At 49.2% G+C, this 17,121-nt stretch overlaps 1 protein-coding gene across 1 annotated transcript; it reads left to right on the top strand.

The window, feature by feature from the left end:
• The first annotated feature begins 1,672 nt into the window (after positions 1–1,672).
• On the top strand, positions 1,673–9,889 carry RPS19 (ribosomal protein S19). Its single transcript, XM_075278952.1, has 6 exons — positions 1,673–1,754; positions 4,373–4,443; positions 5,128–5,228; positions 8,797–8,980; positions 9,321–9,375; positions 9,826–9,889. The coding sequence occupies exons 2-6, from the start codon at positions 4,373–4,375 to the stop codon at positions 9,850–9,852; spliced, it is 438 nt and encodes a 145-aa protein (XP_075135053.1). The 5' UTR covers positions 1,673–1,754; the 3' UTR covers positions 9,853–9,889.
• Positions 9,890–17,121: the final 7,232 nt, after the last annotated feature.

The raw sequence follows: 17,121 nt of genomic DNA, 5'->3' as shown, positions 1-17,121 counted from the left end.
CCGGCACACGCATCCCGTGTTATACATCTGTCCATGTGGAGAACGTCTCTCCCCGGCACACGCATCCCGTGTTATACATCTGTCCGTGTGGAGAACGCCTCACCCCAGCACACGCATCCCGTGTTATACATCTGTCCGTGTGGAGAACGCCTCGCCCCGGCACACGCATCCCGTGTTATACATCTGTCCATGTGGAGAACGCCTCACCCCAGCACACGCATCCCGTGTTATACATCTGTCCATGTGGAGAACGCCTCACCCCAGCACACGCATCCCGTGTTATACATCTGTCCATGTGGAGAACGTCTCTCCCCGGCACACGCATCCCGTGTTATACATCTGTCCATGTGGAGAACGTCTCTCCCCGGCATACGCATCCCGTGTTACAGATCTGTCCATGTGGAGAACGCCTCGCCCCGACACACGCATCCCGTGTTATACATCTGTCCATGTAGAGAACGCCTCACCCCAGCACACGCATCCCGTGTTATACATCTGTCCATGTAGAGAACGCCTCACCCCAGCACACGCATCCCGTGTTATACATCTGTCCGTGTGGAGAACGCCTCGCCCCGGCACACGCATCCCGTGTTATACATCTGTCCATGTGGAGAACGCCTCACCCCAGCACACGCATCCCGTGTTATACATCTGTCCATGTAGAGAACGCCTCACCCCAGCACACGCATCCCGTGTTATACATCTGTCCGTGTGGAGAACGCCTCGCCCCGGCACACGCATCCCGTGTTATACATCTGTCCATGTGGAGAACGCCTCACCCCAGCACACGCATCCCGTGTTATACATCTGTCCATGTGGAGAACGCCTCACCCCAGCACACGCATCCCGTGTTATACATCTGTCCATGTGGAGAACGTCTCTCCCCGGCACACGCATCCCGTGTTATACATCTGTCCATGTGGAGAACGCCTCGCCCCAGCACACGCATCCCGTGTTATACATCTGTCCATGTGGAGAACGCCTCACCCCAGCACACGCATCCCGTGTTATACATCTGTCCATGTGGAGAACGTCTCTCCCCGGCATACGCATCCCGTGTTACAGATCTGTCCATGTGGAGAACGCCTCGCCCCGACACACGCATCCCGTGTTATACATCTGTCCATGTAGAGAACGCCTCACATGGCCTCCACACACAGGGCGCCACCGGGGATGGGGTCAGCAATGGTGCCGGTTCGGATCCTCACTGCGCTTATTGGCCTGGCCTCAGTTTCGGACATCGCCATTAGACCGCTGATACACGCCCATGGCGCCCCCTCCATACTGCCCTCACAGTATAACATTTATTCCCCTATTCATCATTTATATACAATCACTGAGGAAGATCTGATATAACTTCCATTGTTTCCCATAGCAACCAATCACAGAGCGGCTTTCATTCCTTACAGTGCGTTGGAAAAATGAAAGCTGTGCTGTGATTGGTTGTAATTATTAAGCCGTTATCTTACTATGCCTCATTGTACGGCATTCACTAACACAACTTTATTGTTCACCTCACATAATGACACAACCATTACTATGGCTTCTATCCCGCGCCTCACTGAGACAGGAAGTGGAGGCGTTCCAATGACCAGCGAGGCTTGATACGCTCTGGCCACGCCCCTTGTACGAGTCACGTTGTCCAATCGGATGCGTCCCTGTGCTGCAGAGGCGTAACGTCACGCCGCTCCCTTTCTTCAGCGCCTGGGAGACCCCGTTTTTCCCTTTTGCCTTCTCGGCTCTGCAGAGAGAAGGTGAGTGCGGCCTAGTGCGGCCTGGACGGCGCCGGAACCGGGGGCTTTACTAGCTTTGTGGACGGGGTATGCAGCGGATTTTCAGTGCGAGTCACAGAGGCGGGTGTGGACTCGGTATAAGAGCGGGGTGGCGGCGGCGGCTCCAGGGCCTCAGGCCGCGGTGTTTCCTGTTCGCTGTATCCGGGTGTGGGGGACCTGCCGCGGCGTGCACATGTGGACTGGTGTGCGGCTTCTGTCCGGCTCTGAGGCGGCCGCTGCCCGTGATGTGCGAGACCCTGAGGCCGATCACGTGTCCCCCGCGTGGGCCCTGTGTGCGGAGCGCCGCTCTGGAGGCTGAGCACATGCTGCGGCCCGGCGGATGGTACCCGGGATACGATGGTCTGTAGATGTGCGTGTGGTGGCCTATATGTGTATAAGGGGCTATAGGTGTGTATATAGAGGTCTATAGGGGTATATAGAATGGGTTATAGATGTGTGTGGTGGCCTATATGTATATAAGGGGCTATAGATGTGTATATAGAGGTCTATAGGGGTATATAGAATGGGTTATAGATGTGTGTGGTGGCTATATGTGTATAAGGGGCTATAGGTGTGTATATAGAGGTCTATAGGGGTATATAGAATGGGTTATAGATGTGTGTGGTGGCTATATGTATATAAGGGGCTATAGATGTGTATATAGAGGTCTATAGGGGTATATAGAATGGGTTATAGATGTGTGTGGTGGGCTATATGTGTATAAGGGGCTATAGATGTGTATATAGAGGTCTATAGGGGTATATAGAATGGGTTATACATGTGTGTGGTGGCTATATGTGTATAAGGGGCTATAGGTGTGTATATAGAGGTCTATAGGGGTATATAGAATGGGTTATAGATGTGTGTGGTGGCTATATGTATATAAGGGGCTATAGATGTGTATATAGAGGTCTATAGGGGTATATAGAATGGGTTATAGATGTGTGTGGTGGGCTATATGTGTATAAGGGGCTATAGATGTGTATATAGAGGTCTATAGGGGTATATAGAATGGGTTATAGATGTGCTTGTGGTGGGCTATAGCTGTGTATATAGAGGTCTATATGTGTATGTATAATGGGCTATAGTAGATCTATGGGTGTGTGTATATATAATGAGCTATAGATGTGTGTGTGATGGTCTATATGTATATAAGGGGCTATAGATGTGTGTATAGAGGTCTGTAGGTGTATGTATAAGGTTATAGGTGTGTGTGATGGGCTATAGTTATATATGATCTATGGGTGTATATATAAGGGGCTATAGATGTGTGTAGATGATGGGCTCGGAATGTGTATATAGTGGTCTATAGGTGTATGTATAATGGGTTATAGTTATATAATTTGTGGGATTGTGTATATATAATATTTTGGGCTTGTGATGTATATATGAGCTATAGATGTGTATATATATTATGGGCTTGGGTTGTTTAATGGGTTATGGTTATGTATATGATCTATAGGTGTGTGTCTATATACGGGGCTATGAATGTGTGTGTGTATATATATGATGGGCTATAGGTTTATATATAATGGGCTATAGGTGTGTATGTATATATTATGGGCTTGGGGTGTATATATAATGGGCTGTAGATTTATATATAGGCATTGCTGACGGGTGGATTCGCTGTATTGTCCCGGGTAGTAATGGGGGATGATTGGTTGGAGGGTAACAGAGCCCCCTTATAACCTGCTATGGGGTGTTCTGTGCCCTCTGACAATGTATATGTAGCATCTATAGCAGGGGTAGGGAACGTACGGCTTCTGCAGCTGTTGCAAAACTACAACTCCCAGCATGCATACTGGCTCTGCTGTTCTTGGAACTCCCATGGAAGTGAATGAAGCATGCTGGGAGTTGTAGTTTCACAGCAGCTGGAGAGCCGAAGGTTCCCTATCCCTGACCTATAGGTACTGATGTTATAAGATGTGTCCTGTGTCTATTCTTCCCTGTTATCAGCCTGAGCACTTGATTTAAGAACTGGAGAGCAGAGACATTGGTCACCCCTAAATTATCACCGATGGGGTGTGTAAGGGAGTTGCAGTGCATCTTATCCTGGCTGATAACAGAGAGTAATAGTGTGATGAGCCAGGCTATGGGGTAGTGTCTGCTCCGCAGCGCCCCCTTATACTATAGGCCTCTTATTCCTGTCTGATGGGGTAAAGGCAAAAAAAAATCCTTGTATCTAGTGTCTGATAACAGAGATCATTAGACTTCCCTACACAGCTACCCCGAGGACTCCAGCTATGGTGATGTACCAAGCTCTCTAGCAGTCTGGGAAAGCTGGGTGACCACCAGGATGATTGTCTGCACTATCAAGGCAGAGGTTGTCACCACACAGTCCTGGCCGCTCAGTCACTATAGGATGCACTATATATATATATATATATATATATATATATATATATGTATATGTAGGTGATCGGGAGACGCTGAGAGTCCTTATTTGGGGACCTCGGCTGGTGCAAGACTGGGAGTTGTAGTCCTGTAGTAAAGGCTGCAGACTGGACTATAGGAGCGGTTTTCCAGGACTTGCTGGGAGTTGTAGTTCGCACCGGCACAGATCACTTTGTCACTAACATTTTGTTTCCTTCCTCTCTTAGATGCCCGGAGTCACAGTGAAAGACGTGAACCAGCAGGAGTTCGTCAGAGCCCTGGCTGCTTTCCTTAAGAAGTGAGTAGTAGTAGAGATGGGGGTGGGGGGTAGTAGTAGGGGAGATGATGGGGGTGGGGGGTAGTAGTAGGGGAGATGATGGGGGTGGTGGTAGTAGTAGGGGAGATGATGGGGGTGGTGGTAGTAGTAGGGGAGATGATGGGGGTGGTGGTAGTAGTAGGGGAGATGATGGGGGTGGGGGGTAGTAGTAGGGGAGATGATGGGGGTGGGGGGTAGTAGTAGGGGAGATGATGGGGGTGGTGGTAGTAGTAGGGGAGATGATGGGGGTGGTGGTGGTAGTAGTAGGGGAGATGATGGGGGTGGTGGTAGTAGTAGGGGAGATGATGGGGGTGGGGGGTAGTAGTAGGGGAGATGATGGGGGTGGGGGTAGTAGTAGGGGAGATGATGGGGGTGGGGGGTAGTAGTAGGGGAGATGATGGGGGTGGTGTGGTAGTAGTAGGGGAGATGATGGGGGTGGGGGGTAGTAGTAGGGGGGTGGGGGTAGTAGTAGGGGAGATGATGGGGGTGGGGGGGTAGTAGTAGGGGAGATGATGGGGGTGGGGGGGTAGTAGTAGGGGAGATGATGGGGGTGGGGGGGTAGTAGTAGGGGAGATGATGGGGGTGGGTGGTAGTAGTAGGGGGGTGGGGGTAGTAGTCCTGGACTGTCGGTGCGTTCTGTGACTGATCTTCTCCTTGCACTTCTAGATCTGGTAAACTCAAGGTCCCAGAATGGGTGGACACAGTGAAACTCGCTAAACACAAGGAGTTGGCGCCCTACGATGAGAACTGGTTCTACACCCGCGCTGGTAAGAGCTGTCGGCACCGCGGTCTGTGGACCTGGTCATATATATATGGGGGGGGGGGGAGGGTGGCAGCGTGGCACGTAATGAAAGTGGCTAACGAAAAACTGCAACAAACCCACAGCGGAGTGTCCTGGCCGTCCGCTCCAGTGTGGGGGCAGCTGTTGGGACTTAGTGAGGGCGACCAGATTTGGTGACTGGGGCTCCCACCATAGACAGGCCACTATGACGGCTCCTTATTGGGTGTTCTATCACCTAGAGGCGGTCTGTATATAGTGGGGTACTGGGCAGGGTCTGTGTGTATTGGGGGGGCCTGGAGGAGGTGCAGTAGGTCCTCACTAATATGGAGGACTATTCGCGGTCCCTCGTGCTTTGTAGTCTTGTCCGTTCTTCTCGGGGGGAGGGGGGAGTCACTGATATTGTCCTGTATGTTCACACCTGCTAAACAGAACTCCCAGCAGTTCTGGACCAGTCACCTGATGAAATACAGCATGGGGGGGTCAGTGTGAGATTGCTGGGGGTGTAACTACAGGGGTCCCCAATGATTAGGGCCCCCCTGTGAATGTAGTCAGTGCACTTGTCCATTCACTGCTTTGAGGCTTCTTAGACCACAGTCTTCAGCAGTTCTGGTCACATGGGGGGGGGGCTCTTTTTCTTTGGGGGTCCAGCAGTTCATCCTCCCATCATCTGGTGCTTTTACCCCCCTGGGAAACAAAAACCTGCCTGTAAAGTGTCTGCACATGTCAGACCGGTGACCATTGTGCAGCAGATGTTCCATAGAGGAGGATCGAGTCCTTGTACTCTGATGGCCAGTCCTTAAATGGGTTGTCCAGTTTCTATTGACGGCCTGTCCTTGGGGTCAGCTGTACCCAAACATCCCAGCCCCCAGTAAGGCTTACAGTGAAGTCTAAACCCAGTGTCTAGTACAGAGAGTCCGCAGTATGACGACCCCCCCCCCCATTATATAGTTCTTACCAGGGTCTGCGCTGCTCGCTTGTGGGGTCCCGGGTGTTTGGACACCAGCTGATATAACGATAGGCCATCAATATAAGAAACTAACATCTTCAACCCCTTCCTGCCGCAGGCATTTTTCATCTTTGTCCCCCCCCCCCCCCCCCAATCTCTTCCCATAACATTTTTTTTTTTTACTTTTCCGTTCTGAGCCATATGAGCGGGACCCATTTTTCTTCATGATGCCGCCAATTAAAGGGATCCTATCATTAAAACTTTTTTTTTTTTTTTTTTTCTGCCTACCACGTAGACAGTCTATTCTTCTCTTACCTTTCGTTGTCTTCTCCGCGCCGCCGTTCCGTAGAAATCCCGGTTTTCGCCAGTAAGCAAATGAGTTCTCAGAGCACTGGGGGTGGGCCCAATACTGCGAGAGAACTCTCCAGCGGCGCCTCCATCTTCTTCAGGAACGGGTCTTCTTCCAGGGGTTGGCTTCAAACTTCTAGGCCTAGGACAAAGCCAACTGCGCATGTCTGCCGGCCACAAGAAAATGGCCGCTTACACAGTATTGTAAGCGGTCATTTTCTTGCGCCCCGTGGGCATGCGCAGTCGGCTGCCTGAGGCCTAGAAAATTGAAGCCAGTGCCTGAAGAAGATGGAGGCGGTGCTGGAGAGAACTCATTTGCATACTGGCAAAAAAACAATACTTATAAGGAACAGTGGTGCGGAGAAGACGATGAAAGGCAGGAGACAAATAGACTTTCTTAAGGCTTTTCCGACGTGTTTGGCAGAAAAAAATGAGGGGTCCGATCACTCAGACATTTTTTTCTAAGTACCACATTGGAATAGCCTTAAGAAAGGCTATTCATCTTCTAACTTTCATTGTCTTCTCCGTACCGCTGTTCACCTACAATCCCGGTTTTTCTTGGTATGTAAATTAGCTCTCTCGCAGCACTGGGGGCGTCCCTAATGCTGCGAGAGAGATTTCTCCAATGCCACCGCCGCCTCTTCAGCAGCGTCATCTTCAGCATCTTCTGGCAGTGGTTTGTAACTTCTAGGCCATGAGAAAATGGCCGCTTACACAGTTTTGGAAGTGGCCATTTTCTTGTGGCCTGTGGCCATGCGCAGTCTGCTCTGCCCAAGGCCTTAGAAGTTACAAGCCACTGCAGGGAGAAGAGGATGACGAGACCGTTCCTGACAAAGATAGAGGCGGCGCTCGCGAGAGCTCATTAGCATACTGAGAGAAACCGGGATTGTAGGTGAACGGCGGCGCAGAGAAGATGACGAAAGGTAGGAGACGAATAGCCTTAAGGATATTCCAACGTGGTACTTAGAAAAAATGTTTGAGTGATGGGATCCCTTTAATTATTCTGTACAATGTCCTGAGAAGCAGGAAAATGGGGGGGGGGGGGGGGGGTGAAGGAAAAGTGTCTTTGTGCGATTTTCTTACGGCGTACACTGAGGATACCAAATTTCTATAAATCCAGAACTGTGCCAATTTTGTTTTTCTAAAAGTCGCCGTCTTCTGACACCCGGAACTTTTTTTTTATATATACTTCCATGAACAGGGATGCATAAGGTGTGGGAGGGGGGGTTGGAGGGTTGGCTGTAATTTCTAGTTCTGCCATTTCGGTTATCGCTTTGATCACTTTTTATTCAACTTTTTATCAGAACCAAAATGGTCAATAATAAAAGTCGTTCCCTGGGCGGTCCGATCACTAATGTAATCTGCAATAGAACATAATGTGAGACAGACCTGGGACTGTCCTAGTAATAGGACGCCGGCCTCACTGCTTGCTTTGACCAAGGGGTTAATGGCCGCGATCAGTACGGGCACCAATCGCAGGCATTAGTTCCTGGTGTCTGCTATAAAAAACAGCAGATACCCAGCGTCTATCATTAAACACCCGACATCCACTTTTCTAGTACAGTGGATATTGGGATGTGATTGGTGGGGTCTCGCACCCAGGACCGCTACAGATGGCTGACAAGGCTGCAGACTCTTCACTGTACACCAAGCACAGCGCCGTATACTGTACAGTGGCTGCACTTGGTATTGCTGCTGTACATGTGACTGATGAATGTGATGTCATCTGCTCAGGGAAGAGGTTGCAGCGTTACAGTTACTCACCTCTCCCGACCTCAGGACAGGTCTCCTGAATGATCTTGGGGACAGTGGAGTCCTGTGGCTATGGGGTATAGGCTGACTGTGGGGTAATAGGGTATAATGGCCGTTCAGTCTGGACAGGTAGAATCTTGTGAATTCTGTAATGACCCAACTTTCGGCACAGAATCTGTCCAGATAATTGGCTGATGTTCAGTTTATTTTGCTATTTCTCGCTCGGCCTTACCCAGTGACCATCTTGTCTGATCCCAACCCCTTATAAAGGAGGGGACAGGCTGTAGGTCCTGCGGGTGCCCACTCTGGTCAGGAATCACAAGGGTTAATCTCCTCTGGTCCATGCGGCCACCTCTAGAGGTTTTGGGCATCTCGGCCAGGTCTAGATAAAGTGATGGCTCGGTAATATTCGGCGTAGATGCGGCCACAGTGATTGGGGAGGGGGTCGTGGTGTTGTAGAGACTGTTGTGGGTAATAATGGAGGGTCTCCTTGTTCTGTATCCTGCAGCTTCCACCGTCCGTCACTTATACCTCCGCGGTGGTGCTGGTGTAGGCTCCATGACCAAGATCTACGGTGGACGTCAGCGCAACGGTGTCATGCCAAGTCACTTCAGCAACGGATCAAAGAGCGTGGCCAGGAGGGTACTACAGGCACTGGAGGGCCTGAAAATGGTGGAGAAGGACCCCAATGGGTAAGTCATAGCGAGGGAGGGGGTGGAGGGAGGCCATATGTATGGGGGAGGGGGCAGATATGTGTATGGGGGAGGAGGATGGAGATATATCTATGGGGGAGGAGGATGGAGATATATGTATGGGGGAGGGGGCAGATATGTGTATGGGGGAGGAGGATGGAGATATACGTATCAGCTCCCTATAGAGGCGTCTGTCACCTCATACTCTGATGTCGCTGCGAGTGTCGGCCCGGGACTTCTGCAGTCACATCAGGGACCAGCTCTTGTTCATAGGGTCTAAGAATTTTGTCGTTGCGCTCCATGGTGTGTATATTAACCCTATACCATCCTTCCCTTTCAGCGGTCGCAGACTGACTCCCCAAGGACAGAGAGACTTGGACAGAATTGCTGGACAGGTGAGCGGCCATGTCATCTCCTCTGTACACTGTGCGGGGCCCTCGGTGGGATCCTGTCATCTGGTAGTGCAGTATACGGCTCCTGTACTGTGCTATATGGCCTTATGTATTACCCCGGGGTCATGGCCGCTATAGGCTGCACATTCTGACTCCCCCATTCCCTTCTCCTTCTCTGTTCACTTTCCCCTGTAGATGGGGTGTTGGGGTCTCATCCCTCTGGGGTAGTATCTCCGATGTGGATAAGTCACGTCTGAGATTGTGGGGTCACCTGAAGGCTCCTGCACTAGTGTCCTGATGTGATCACATGATGCAGTGGCCCTCAGTATATATGACGTAGCAATCGTCTTGACCAGTTTGCCCCACTTATTCTTTGCATGCAAACCTCATAGTGAGCGGTTTTCTGTTTGTCGCCGACCACCTACTAACCTTCCGCTATTTTCCTCCTCGCAGGTTGCAGCCGCCAGCAAGAAACATTAAGCCAGTTTGTTAAAATAAAAAATTTCTGCTCCAAAAACTGCGATTGTGAGATGTGATTTGTGTTAATAAACTTTGTGCCCATTTCCCTGATCGTGTGATGTGTGACGAGGGGCGGTGTCCGGACGTCCTGCACTTTGTAGGTGTCTCGGGTCAGTGTGCGCAGTGATAGGTAACCGGTGCCCCCTGGTCGGCCGGAGCTCTTAGTGTTGGGGGTCGGCCTGATATCGGGCTCAGTAGTAGTAGAGCGGCTGTAATGACTGCGGTACGGTCAGGCCTCATGCACATGACGGTGCGTGCCATCCGAGGGGCTTCAAGGGTCCGTTCCTATAATTATAGAGCCGCCATAGTCAGAACAGACTCGCCATAGAGCTGAATGTGATTGGAAGAATGGAGGTAATGGTCCAGTCTATGCTGCAAGTGATAGCGGACAGGCCAAGCCTAAGATAACCATGTGATATAAACCTCCAGAGGGTCAGAGACCGTCTACCCTCCTCTACATTGTACCTGGTGAGGGGCGAGAAAATCCAAGAGTCCAAACCATGTAAACTCCGCAGCGCTCGGCACCGCCATTATATTCTACTAGATAGTCATGAGAAGACATTGTGGCCGAATCCTAGACAATGGTGGAGCAGTAAGGACTGACACTGCTCATGGTGGACTGGGGGCTCATAAAGGTCCCAACAATTGTATCTGCGTCTCATGACTTTCTCATAAAATAGATTTGAAGTGACCAGAATTGCAGAGTCTGCAACTACAGGAGATCACTGACCTCAGGGGGCACAGTAAGATGGGGGTCTGTCCTCTACAGTGAGGGGTCCTGGAATGGAGGTCTAGCCTTTATATTATTTCTATAGCGCCAACATATTCCGCAGCGCTGTACAATGTGTAGGGTTCAAGTACAGACAGAAAGATACAGAACAGAGAAAGTCACACAATGGGACTGAGGGCCCTGCTCACAAGAGCTTACAATCCATGAGGTAGAGGGGGTGACACAGGAGGTAGCAGGGGCGGCATTGCTTATACAGAGGTCAGACACTTTTGAAATAGAGGTGACTGTCATTACACAAACATAAGACTTTATGAGCCGTCACTGTAGTGACCGGCACAGACCGGAGGCCCCGATTAGTAAGGAGTTACAGTAGTCACAGCGAGAATGAATCAGAGAGACAATAAGTGTCTTTAGTGTATCTCTGGTAAGGAAAGGGCGTATTCTGGAGATGTTTTTGAGGTGGAGGTGACATGAACGTGCGAGTGATTCAGCATGAGGGGTGAAGGAAAGGTCTGTGTCACATATGACCCCGAGGCAGCGGGCCTACTGCCTAGGAGTTATAGTAAGGCCTGAGACTGCAATGGATATATCAGGGACAGATCTATTAGATGGTGGAAACAGTAGTAGTTCAGTCTTAGAGAGATTTAGTGTCAGATAGAGCGAGGACATGATATTAGAGACAGCAGAGAGACAGTCACTGGTGTTCTGTATGAGTGCAGGGGTGATGTCACGGGAAGATGTGTATAATTGGGTGTCATCAGCATAAAGATGGGACCTGAAGCCAAATCTGGCGCTGGTTTGTCCAATGGGGGCTGTGTAGAAAGAAAAGAGCAGGGGGCCGAGGACTGAGCCCTGAGGAACCCCAACAGCAAGGGAAAGAGGGGAGGAAACAGAGCCCGCAAATGATAGACTGAAAGTGCGGTCTGAGAGATAAGAGGAGAACCGGGAGAGCGCAGTGTCCATGAGGCCGACTGAGCGGAGCAGAGTGAGGAGGAGTACTGGAATGGAGGTCTGTCCTCTATAGTGATGGATCCCACACAATGATAGCCAAAGATTTGATCCGCAGCGGACAATCCTGACGTAACGTTCCTCAGACCGCCATGAATGCCATGCCTGATAACCTCCTGTGACGTGTAAGTTCTGGGATTCCTGCGGGGGGCGCTCACACTACATACTGAGTATAACCAGATGTTCTGACTATTGTGCTGTTACGTGTACCTTGTCTAGCCATCCCAGGATCTCCAGGACTTTCTCGTACGTGTTTCGGTGTCTATATGGCGGTTTTTCCCGTGACGTCTTCTGTTCCGGTACACGAGTTCCTCGCATGCTCCCTGCACATAAGGAGTTAATGAACTCATCGCCGTCTCCTCGGTCTGACACATTTGGGATCCGGCGCGCACAATGTCCCTGATTATAATTACCGTCTCTGTAACTTTGTTGCCTTTATTGATACGTTTGCGATATCTCCCGGCGGCGGCGTCTGCAGGTGCCGATAATTACCGTACGGGCAGGAATAAAGCGCAACGTTATAGAACCTGCGCCGACCGCCCGCACCTGCTGCATAGACCCTGAGAAGAGTGCGACTACCAGATGGGGCATAGAAAAGTGCGGCCGCCAGGTTGTCACAGCATAGACGTCATGGAGGGCCCTCATTTACATATTACCGAGAATGCGACTAATTCACCGATCTGATGAGTGCGGAGCAGCAAGTGACTCTTAAAGGGGTCCTGTCATGTTGTAGACTCTATGGCCTGAGAGTGCGCCTCAATCCACGGACTAGTAATGACTTAAAGGGGACTCCAATATCAGTGACACAATCCCTTTAAGACCTGTGCGTAACTGCGAATTAAATCCAGGTCTCTAAGCTAGGCCTATACAGCAGAGGGATACAAGCAGTGCTGCAGTGTAAAGCATGAGAAGGGTCAGAGTGTCAGTCCACACTACAAGAATACAATTCTAGACTGCCATTGCACAATACAGAATGTATCTAAGCCGATACTGAGGAAACTAAACAACCCAAGCTCAGCATCACCCCAATAGTAGGTGCAGGTAGGGGAGCGCTGCAGCGGGTGAGCGGGCACCCGCACAGATTCTATACATGCACTGCAGCTAGTGACTAGCTAATCCCCACTGTGGCCACCAGAGGGCGCTCCACCCACAGGAGAACGACTATTAGGACGTATTCACTTGGGTGATTAAGAATATTACTGTAATTAACCCAAAGACCTAAAAAGAGGAGAAAAATCCGGAACAAATGCAAAACTGCGACTGACGCTGCGAGGGCCGGGGATGAACGGAACGAAGGAGGAGACGGGGCAGAGATTGTGTCCTGATCACATGGGAATTGTGTGTATATATAATCATGTGTGTGATATGTCACTATGTATATAAATATATTACTGTTATATATATACTGTATAATACAGCTGGACCCAAACATGAAGAAAGTGATAAGGAAAGGCCAAAACTCCTCAATAATACACCTGCCCCAATCTGATACTTACCCCTCAGTCCCAGCTGCAGTACCGCCGTGTGGCCAGCAGGTGTCGCTGAGGCACTATTGTTTATCACTAGCGCCAGGTGCTGATAAGTGTCTGGTCACCTGGAGATAAAGCGAACCCATGTCATATAAGGAGTACATCACTGACCTCCTCAATCCGACACTGACCTCCTCAATCCTACACTGACCTCCTCCATCCTCACTGACCTCCTCAATCCTACACTGACCTCCTCCATCCTCACTGACCTCCTCAATCCTACACTGACCTCCTCCATCCTCACTGACCTCCTCAATCCTACACTGACCTCCTCCATCCTCACTGACCTCCTCAATCCTACACTGACCTCCTCCATACTCACTGAGCTTCTCAATCCTCACTGACCTCTTCAATCCTACAATGACCTCCTCAATCCTACACTGACCTCCTCAATCCTCACTGACCTCCTCAGTCCTCACTGACCTCCTCCATACTCACTGACCTTCTCAATCCTCACTGACCTCCTCCATACTCACCGACTTCCTCAATCCTACACTGACCTCATTCTTCACTGACCTCCTCAATCCTACACTGACCTTCTCAATCCTCACTGACCTCCTCCATCCTCACTGACCTCCTCATTCCTCACTGACCTTCTCAGTCCTCACTGACCTCCTCATTCCTCACTGACCTCCTCCATCCTCACTGACCTCCTCCATACTCACTGACCTCCTCAACCCTACACTGACCTCCATATTAGCTGACATAGCAGAGCCGGATTTGTCATTGACCCTTTGGTGCCATCTGCTGTACATGAATGGCAGATGTGCAGGGAAATATGGCGCAGTTTAGGAGATGATCCCACTCTATATGTGTCTGGTGTGGCGTTATACAGCCCCCCCAGCCTGAGGCCTTCTATATACTCCTAGGCCTGCCCTCATGGTGTTCTTATTAAACCCTGTCACTACATCATTGGTGTCATCACATCCGGAAATGTCTGAACTATCAATATATAAAAGTATACATCCTGCACGGTGTTGGCGGAGTAACATCACTCTCAATGCCAAGTTGCCGTTGACTTTGCCATCTCGTATCAGTGCAAGAAAAATTGATTGAGATGAGATGTATGAACCCCAAATTGTAGGAGGTAAAAACTTCTCAGCTCACAAAAACCAAAACCCGCATGGACCTGGAGATGGAAATGTAAATAAGTGATGGGTGTAGGAGTATGGCGACACAAAGTAACTCCTTATATAATGTAACCATCAAAAATACCATGGAAAGCGTAATGATGGAACAGTAAGGTGAGCCCCAAATGGCAGCAAGTAACAATAACTGCTCCGCCCACAAAAAACAAGTCCTCATATAGTTCTATAGATGGAGGTATAACAAAGTGATGGGAGTGGGAACATGGAGAGAAAAAGGTATAGTATAGTGTAAAGTTTTTTTAAAAAAACAAGCCCCTACACCGACCTGTAACGTCACCGTACTGACCTGCAGGGAATAAATGTAACATGAAGTGGAACGCTCCATAAAAGTTGTTAAAAAATTTAAAAAAATGGTGGAATTTAAATTTTTCCCAATTCAGACCATAAATCCTCCAAAAAGTTCTAAGCACCGCCCCCTCCTGGACATGACTAGTAACTGGGCATTATAGTACGGCACTATTACATGGGTACGGTATGGCACTGTTATATAGCTATAGTACGGCACTATTACATGGGTACGGTATGGCACTGTTATATAGCTATAGTATGGCACTATTACATGGGTACGGTATGGCACTGTTATATAGCTATAGTACGGCACTATTACATGGGTACGGTATGGCACTATTACATGGGTACGGTATGGCACTGTTATATAGCTATAGTATGGCACTATTACATGGGTACGGTATGGCACTGTTATATAGCTATAGTACAGCACTATTACATGGGTACGGTATGGCACTGTTATATAGCTATAGTACGGCACTATTACATGGGTACGGTATGGCACTGTTATATAGCTATAGTACGGCACTATTACATGGGTACGGTATGGCACTGTTATATAGCTATAGTACGGCACTATTACATGGGTACGGTATGGCACTGTTATATAGCTATAGTACGGCACTATTACATGGGTACGGTATGGCACTGTTATATAGCTATAGTACGGCACTATTACATGGGTACGGTATGGCACTGTTATATAGCTATAGTACGGCACTATTACATGGGTACGGTATGGCACTGTTATATAGCTATAGTACGGCACTATTACATGGGTACGGTATGGTACTGTTATATAGCTATAGTACGGCACTATTACATGGGTACGGTATGGCACTGTTATATAGCTATAGTACGGCACTATTACATGGGTACGGTATGGTACTGTTATATAGCTATAGTACGGCACTATTACATGGGTACGGTATGGCACTGTTATATAGCTATAGTACGGCACTATTACATGGGTACGGTATGGCACTGTTATATAGCTATAGTACGGCACTATTACATGGGTACGGTATGGTACTGTTATATAGTTATAGTAGGATGCTATACCTTATGATATGGTGCAGTGCTTTTACTTGTGTGTATGATATGGAGCCATTATTTAGGTATAGCTATTCTGATATAGCACTATTATTCAGGTATAATACAGCATTATTATTTAGTGTAGCGTGTAGCACTATATCAGTATAGTATTGTGCTATTCTTTCAGTGTAGTATTGTGCTATTATTTCAGTATAGTATGGCGCCATTAGTTATAGTATGGCACTATTATTTAGATCCTGTGCCCCGCTGTCTTCTCTTCATTGTCTCTCTTACTACGTATATGGCGGTATTATGAAGGTGACCATGATATGGCTACAGTATGGCAGTTTTATCTATGTTCAGTGTTGCGGTATTATTTAGGCACCTGTGTAATGTATTACCTCCGTATAGCGGTATTATTGACTAACACCCTATAGCACTATTCTTGGAGCAGCAGTATGGCGTCGGCTGTCTATAGGGCCGCAGGGCATCATGTGATAACATTGGTAACTTATAGAGTTATATGTAGGGGGTTGTAGATGTTATAGGGCCCCGAGCCTAGATCTGAGGGCCCACAGTCTCCTCCGCCACCTATGAGACAGGAGACTCTTCCTGGGGGGTGCCGGACCTTCCCCTTTAAGATACGGCGCAGCCATGGCTCTGACAATCGTCCCATAAGAAGTCTCCGTCTTTATTTCCGCTTCACTTCCAGTTTTTCTGCAGACGCCATCTCTGGAAGAAGCCGATTCAGCAGAAATGGCCGCGGGCTATGGGCACCCCCTGAACCGGGACCACCGCACCTGTTCTGTGTGACCACCGGAGTGGGCTAATTATATCTGCTCCACATACTTAATGGGCGGAATCTGCCGCACGAGGCGTTTCTTAATCATCAAGGCTTCAGAATCACAACCTGGAGAAGACGAGAAAATCTCAATCTTACATCTCCGTAATAAAAGTCACCGGGGTGGGGAGCGGTCTGTGGTGGTGGTGGGGCTCTGCTTAAAGGGGAAGTCAGTAGGCTTTGGTGATTAATCTGGTGACCGGGCAGGAAGTATAATTGGGAGGAGACACCCCTTGTGTGTGGGGGCGAGCATTATCCTGCTGGTACCAGTTGTCCGCCCGGCCGTGAGAGCCGACACATGTGGCGGTGTCAGAATGTCCTGTATATATCACTGAGGATTCTGTGTCCTCGTATCACTACTAAGGGTGACTGACTGCCCTATGTAATGGCCTCCACACCAACAGGGGGCAGTGTGTCACTCCACAGCACAGGCAGGATTGAAGCAATCACCACAAGGCCTCCATACTCCAACCTGACCATCATCAGATCCCAATCCATCAGCAAGAGGTACACTACCCAAAAGTAGCCAATGAGAGCCTCTTTGTAGTGCAGAGGCTGAAGCACTTTTACGCCCTCTAGTGGTGAGACCCAGTGACTGATCAGGCCCCTGTAATCACCAGTCAGACATTTAGAATTTTTTGGTCAGCCCTA

The sequence above is a fragment of the Leptodactylus fuscus genome, chromosome 6 (assembly GCF_031893055.1).
Source record: "Leptodactylus fuscus isolate aLepFus1 chromosome 6, aLepFus1.hap2, whole genome shotgun sequence".
Classification (NCBI taxonomy): Eukaryota; Metazoa; Chordata; class Amphibia; order Anura; family Leptodactylidae; genus Leptodactylus; species Leptodactylus fuscus.
The sequence above is the reverse complement of the archived record's forward strand: the minus strand, read 5'-3'. Positions and strand labels throughout refer to the sequence as shown.

What these genes read in the sequence shown, in the direction of transcription:
- RPS19 (XM_075278952.1), top strand. Translation starts at nt 4,373, where the DNA reads ATGCCCGGAGTCACAGTGAAAGACGTGAACCAGCAGGAGTTCGTCAGA. An exon ending in CTGGTTCTACACCCGCGCTG is followed by an intron (nt 5,229 to 8,796) that starts GTAAGAGCTGTC and finishes TGTATCCTGCAG; the next exon opens with CTTCCACCGTCCGTCACTTA. An exon ending in GTGGAGAAGGACCCCAATGG is followed by an intron (nt 8,981 to 9,320) that starts GTAAGTCATAGC and finishes CTTCCCTTTCAG; the next exon opens with CGGTCGCAGACTGACTCCCC.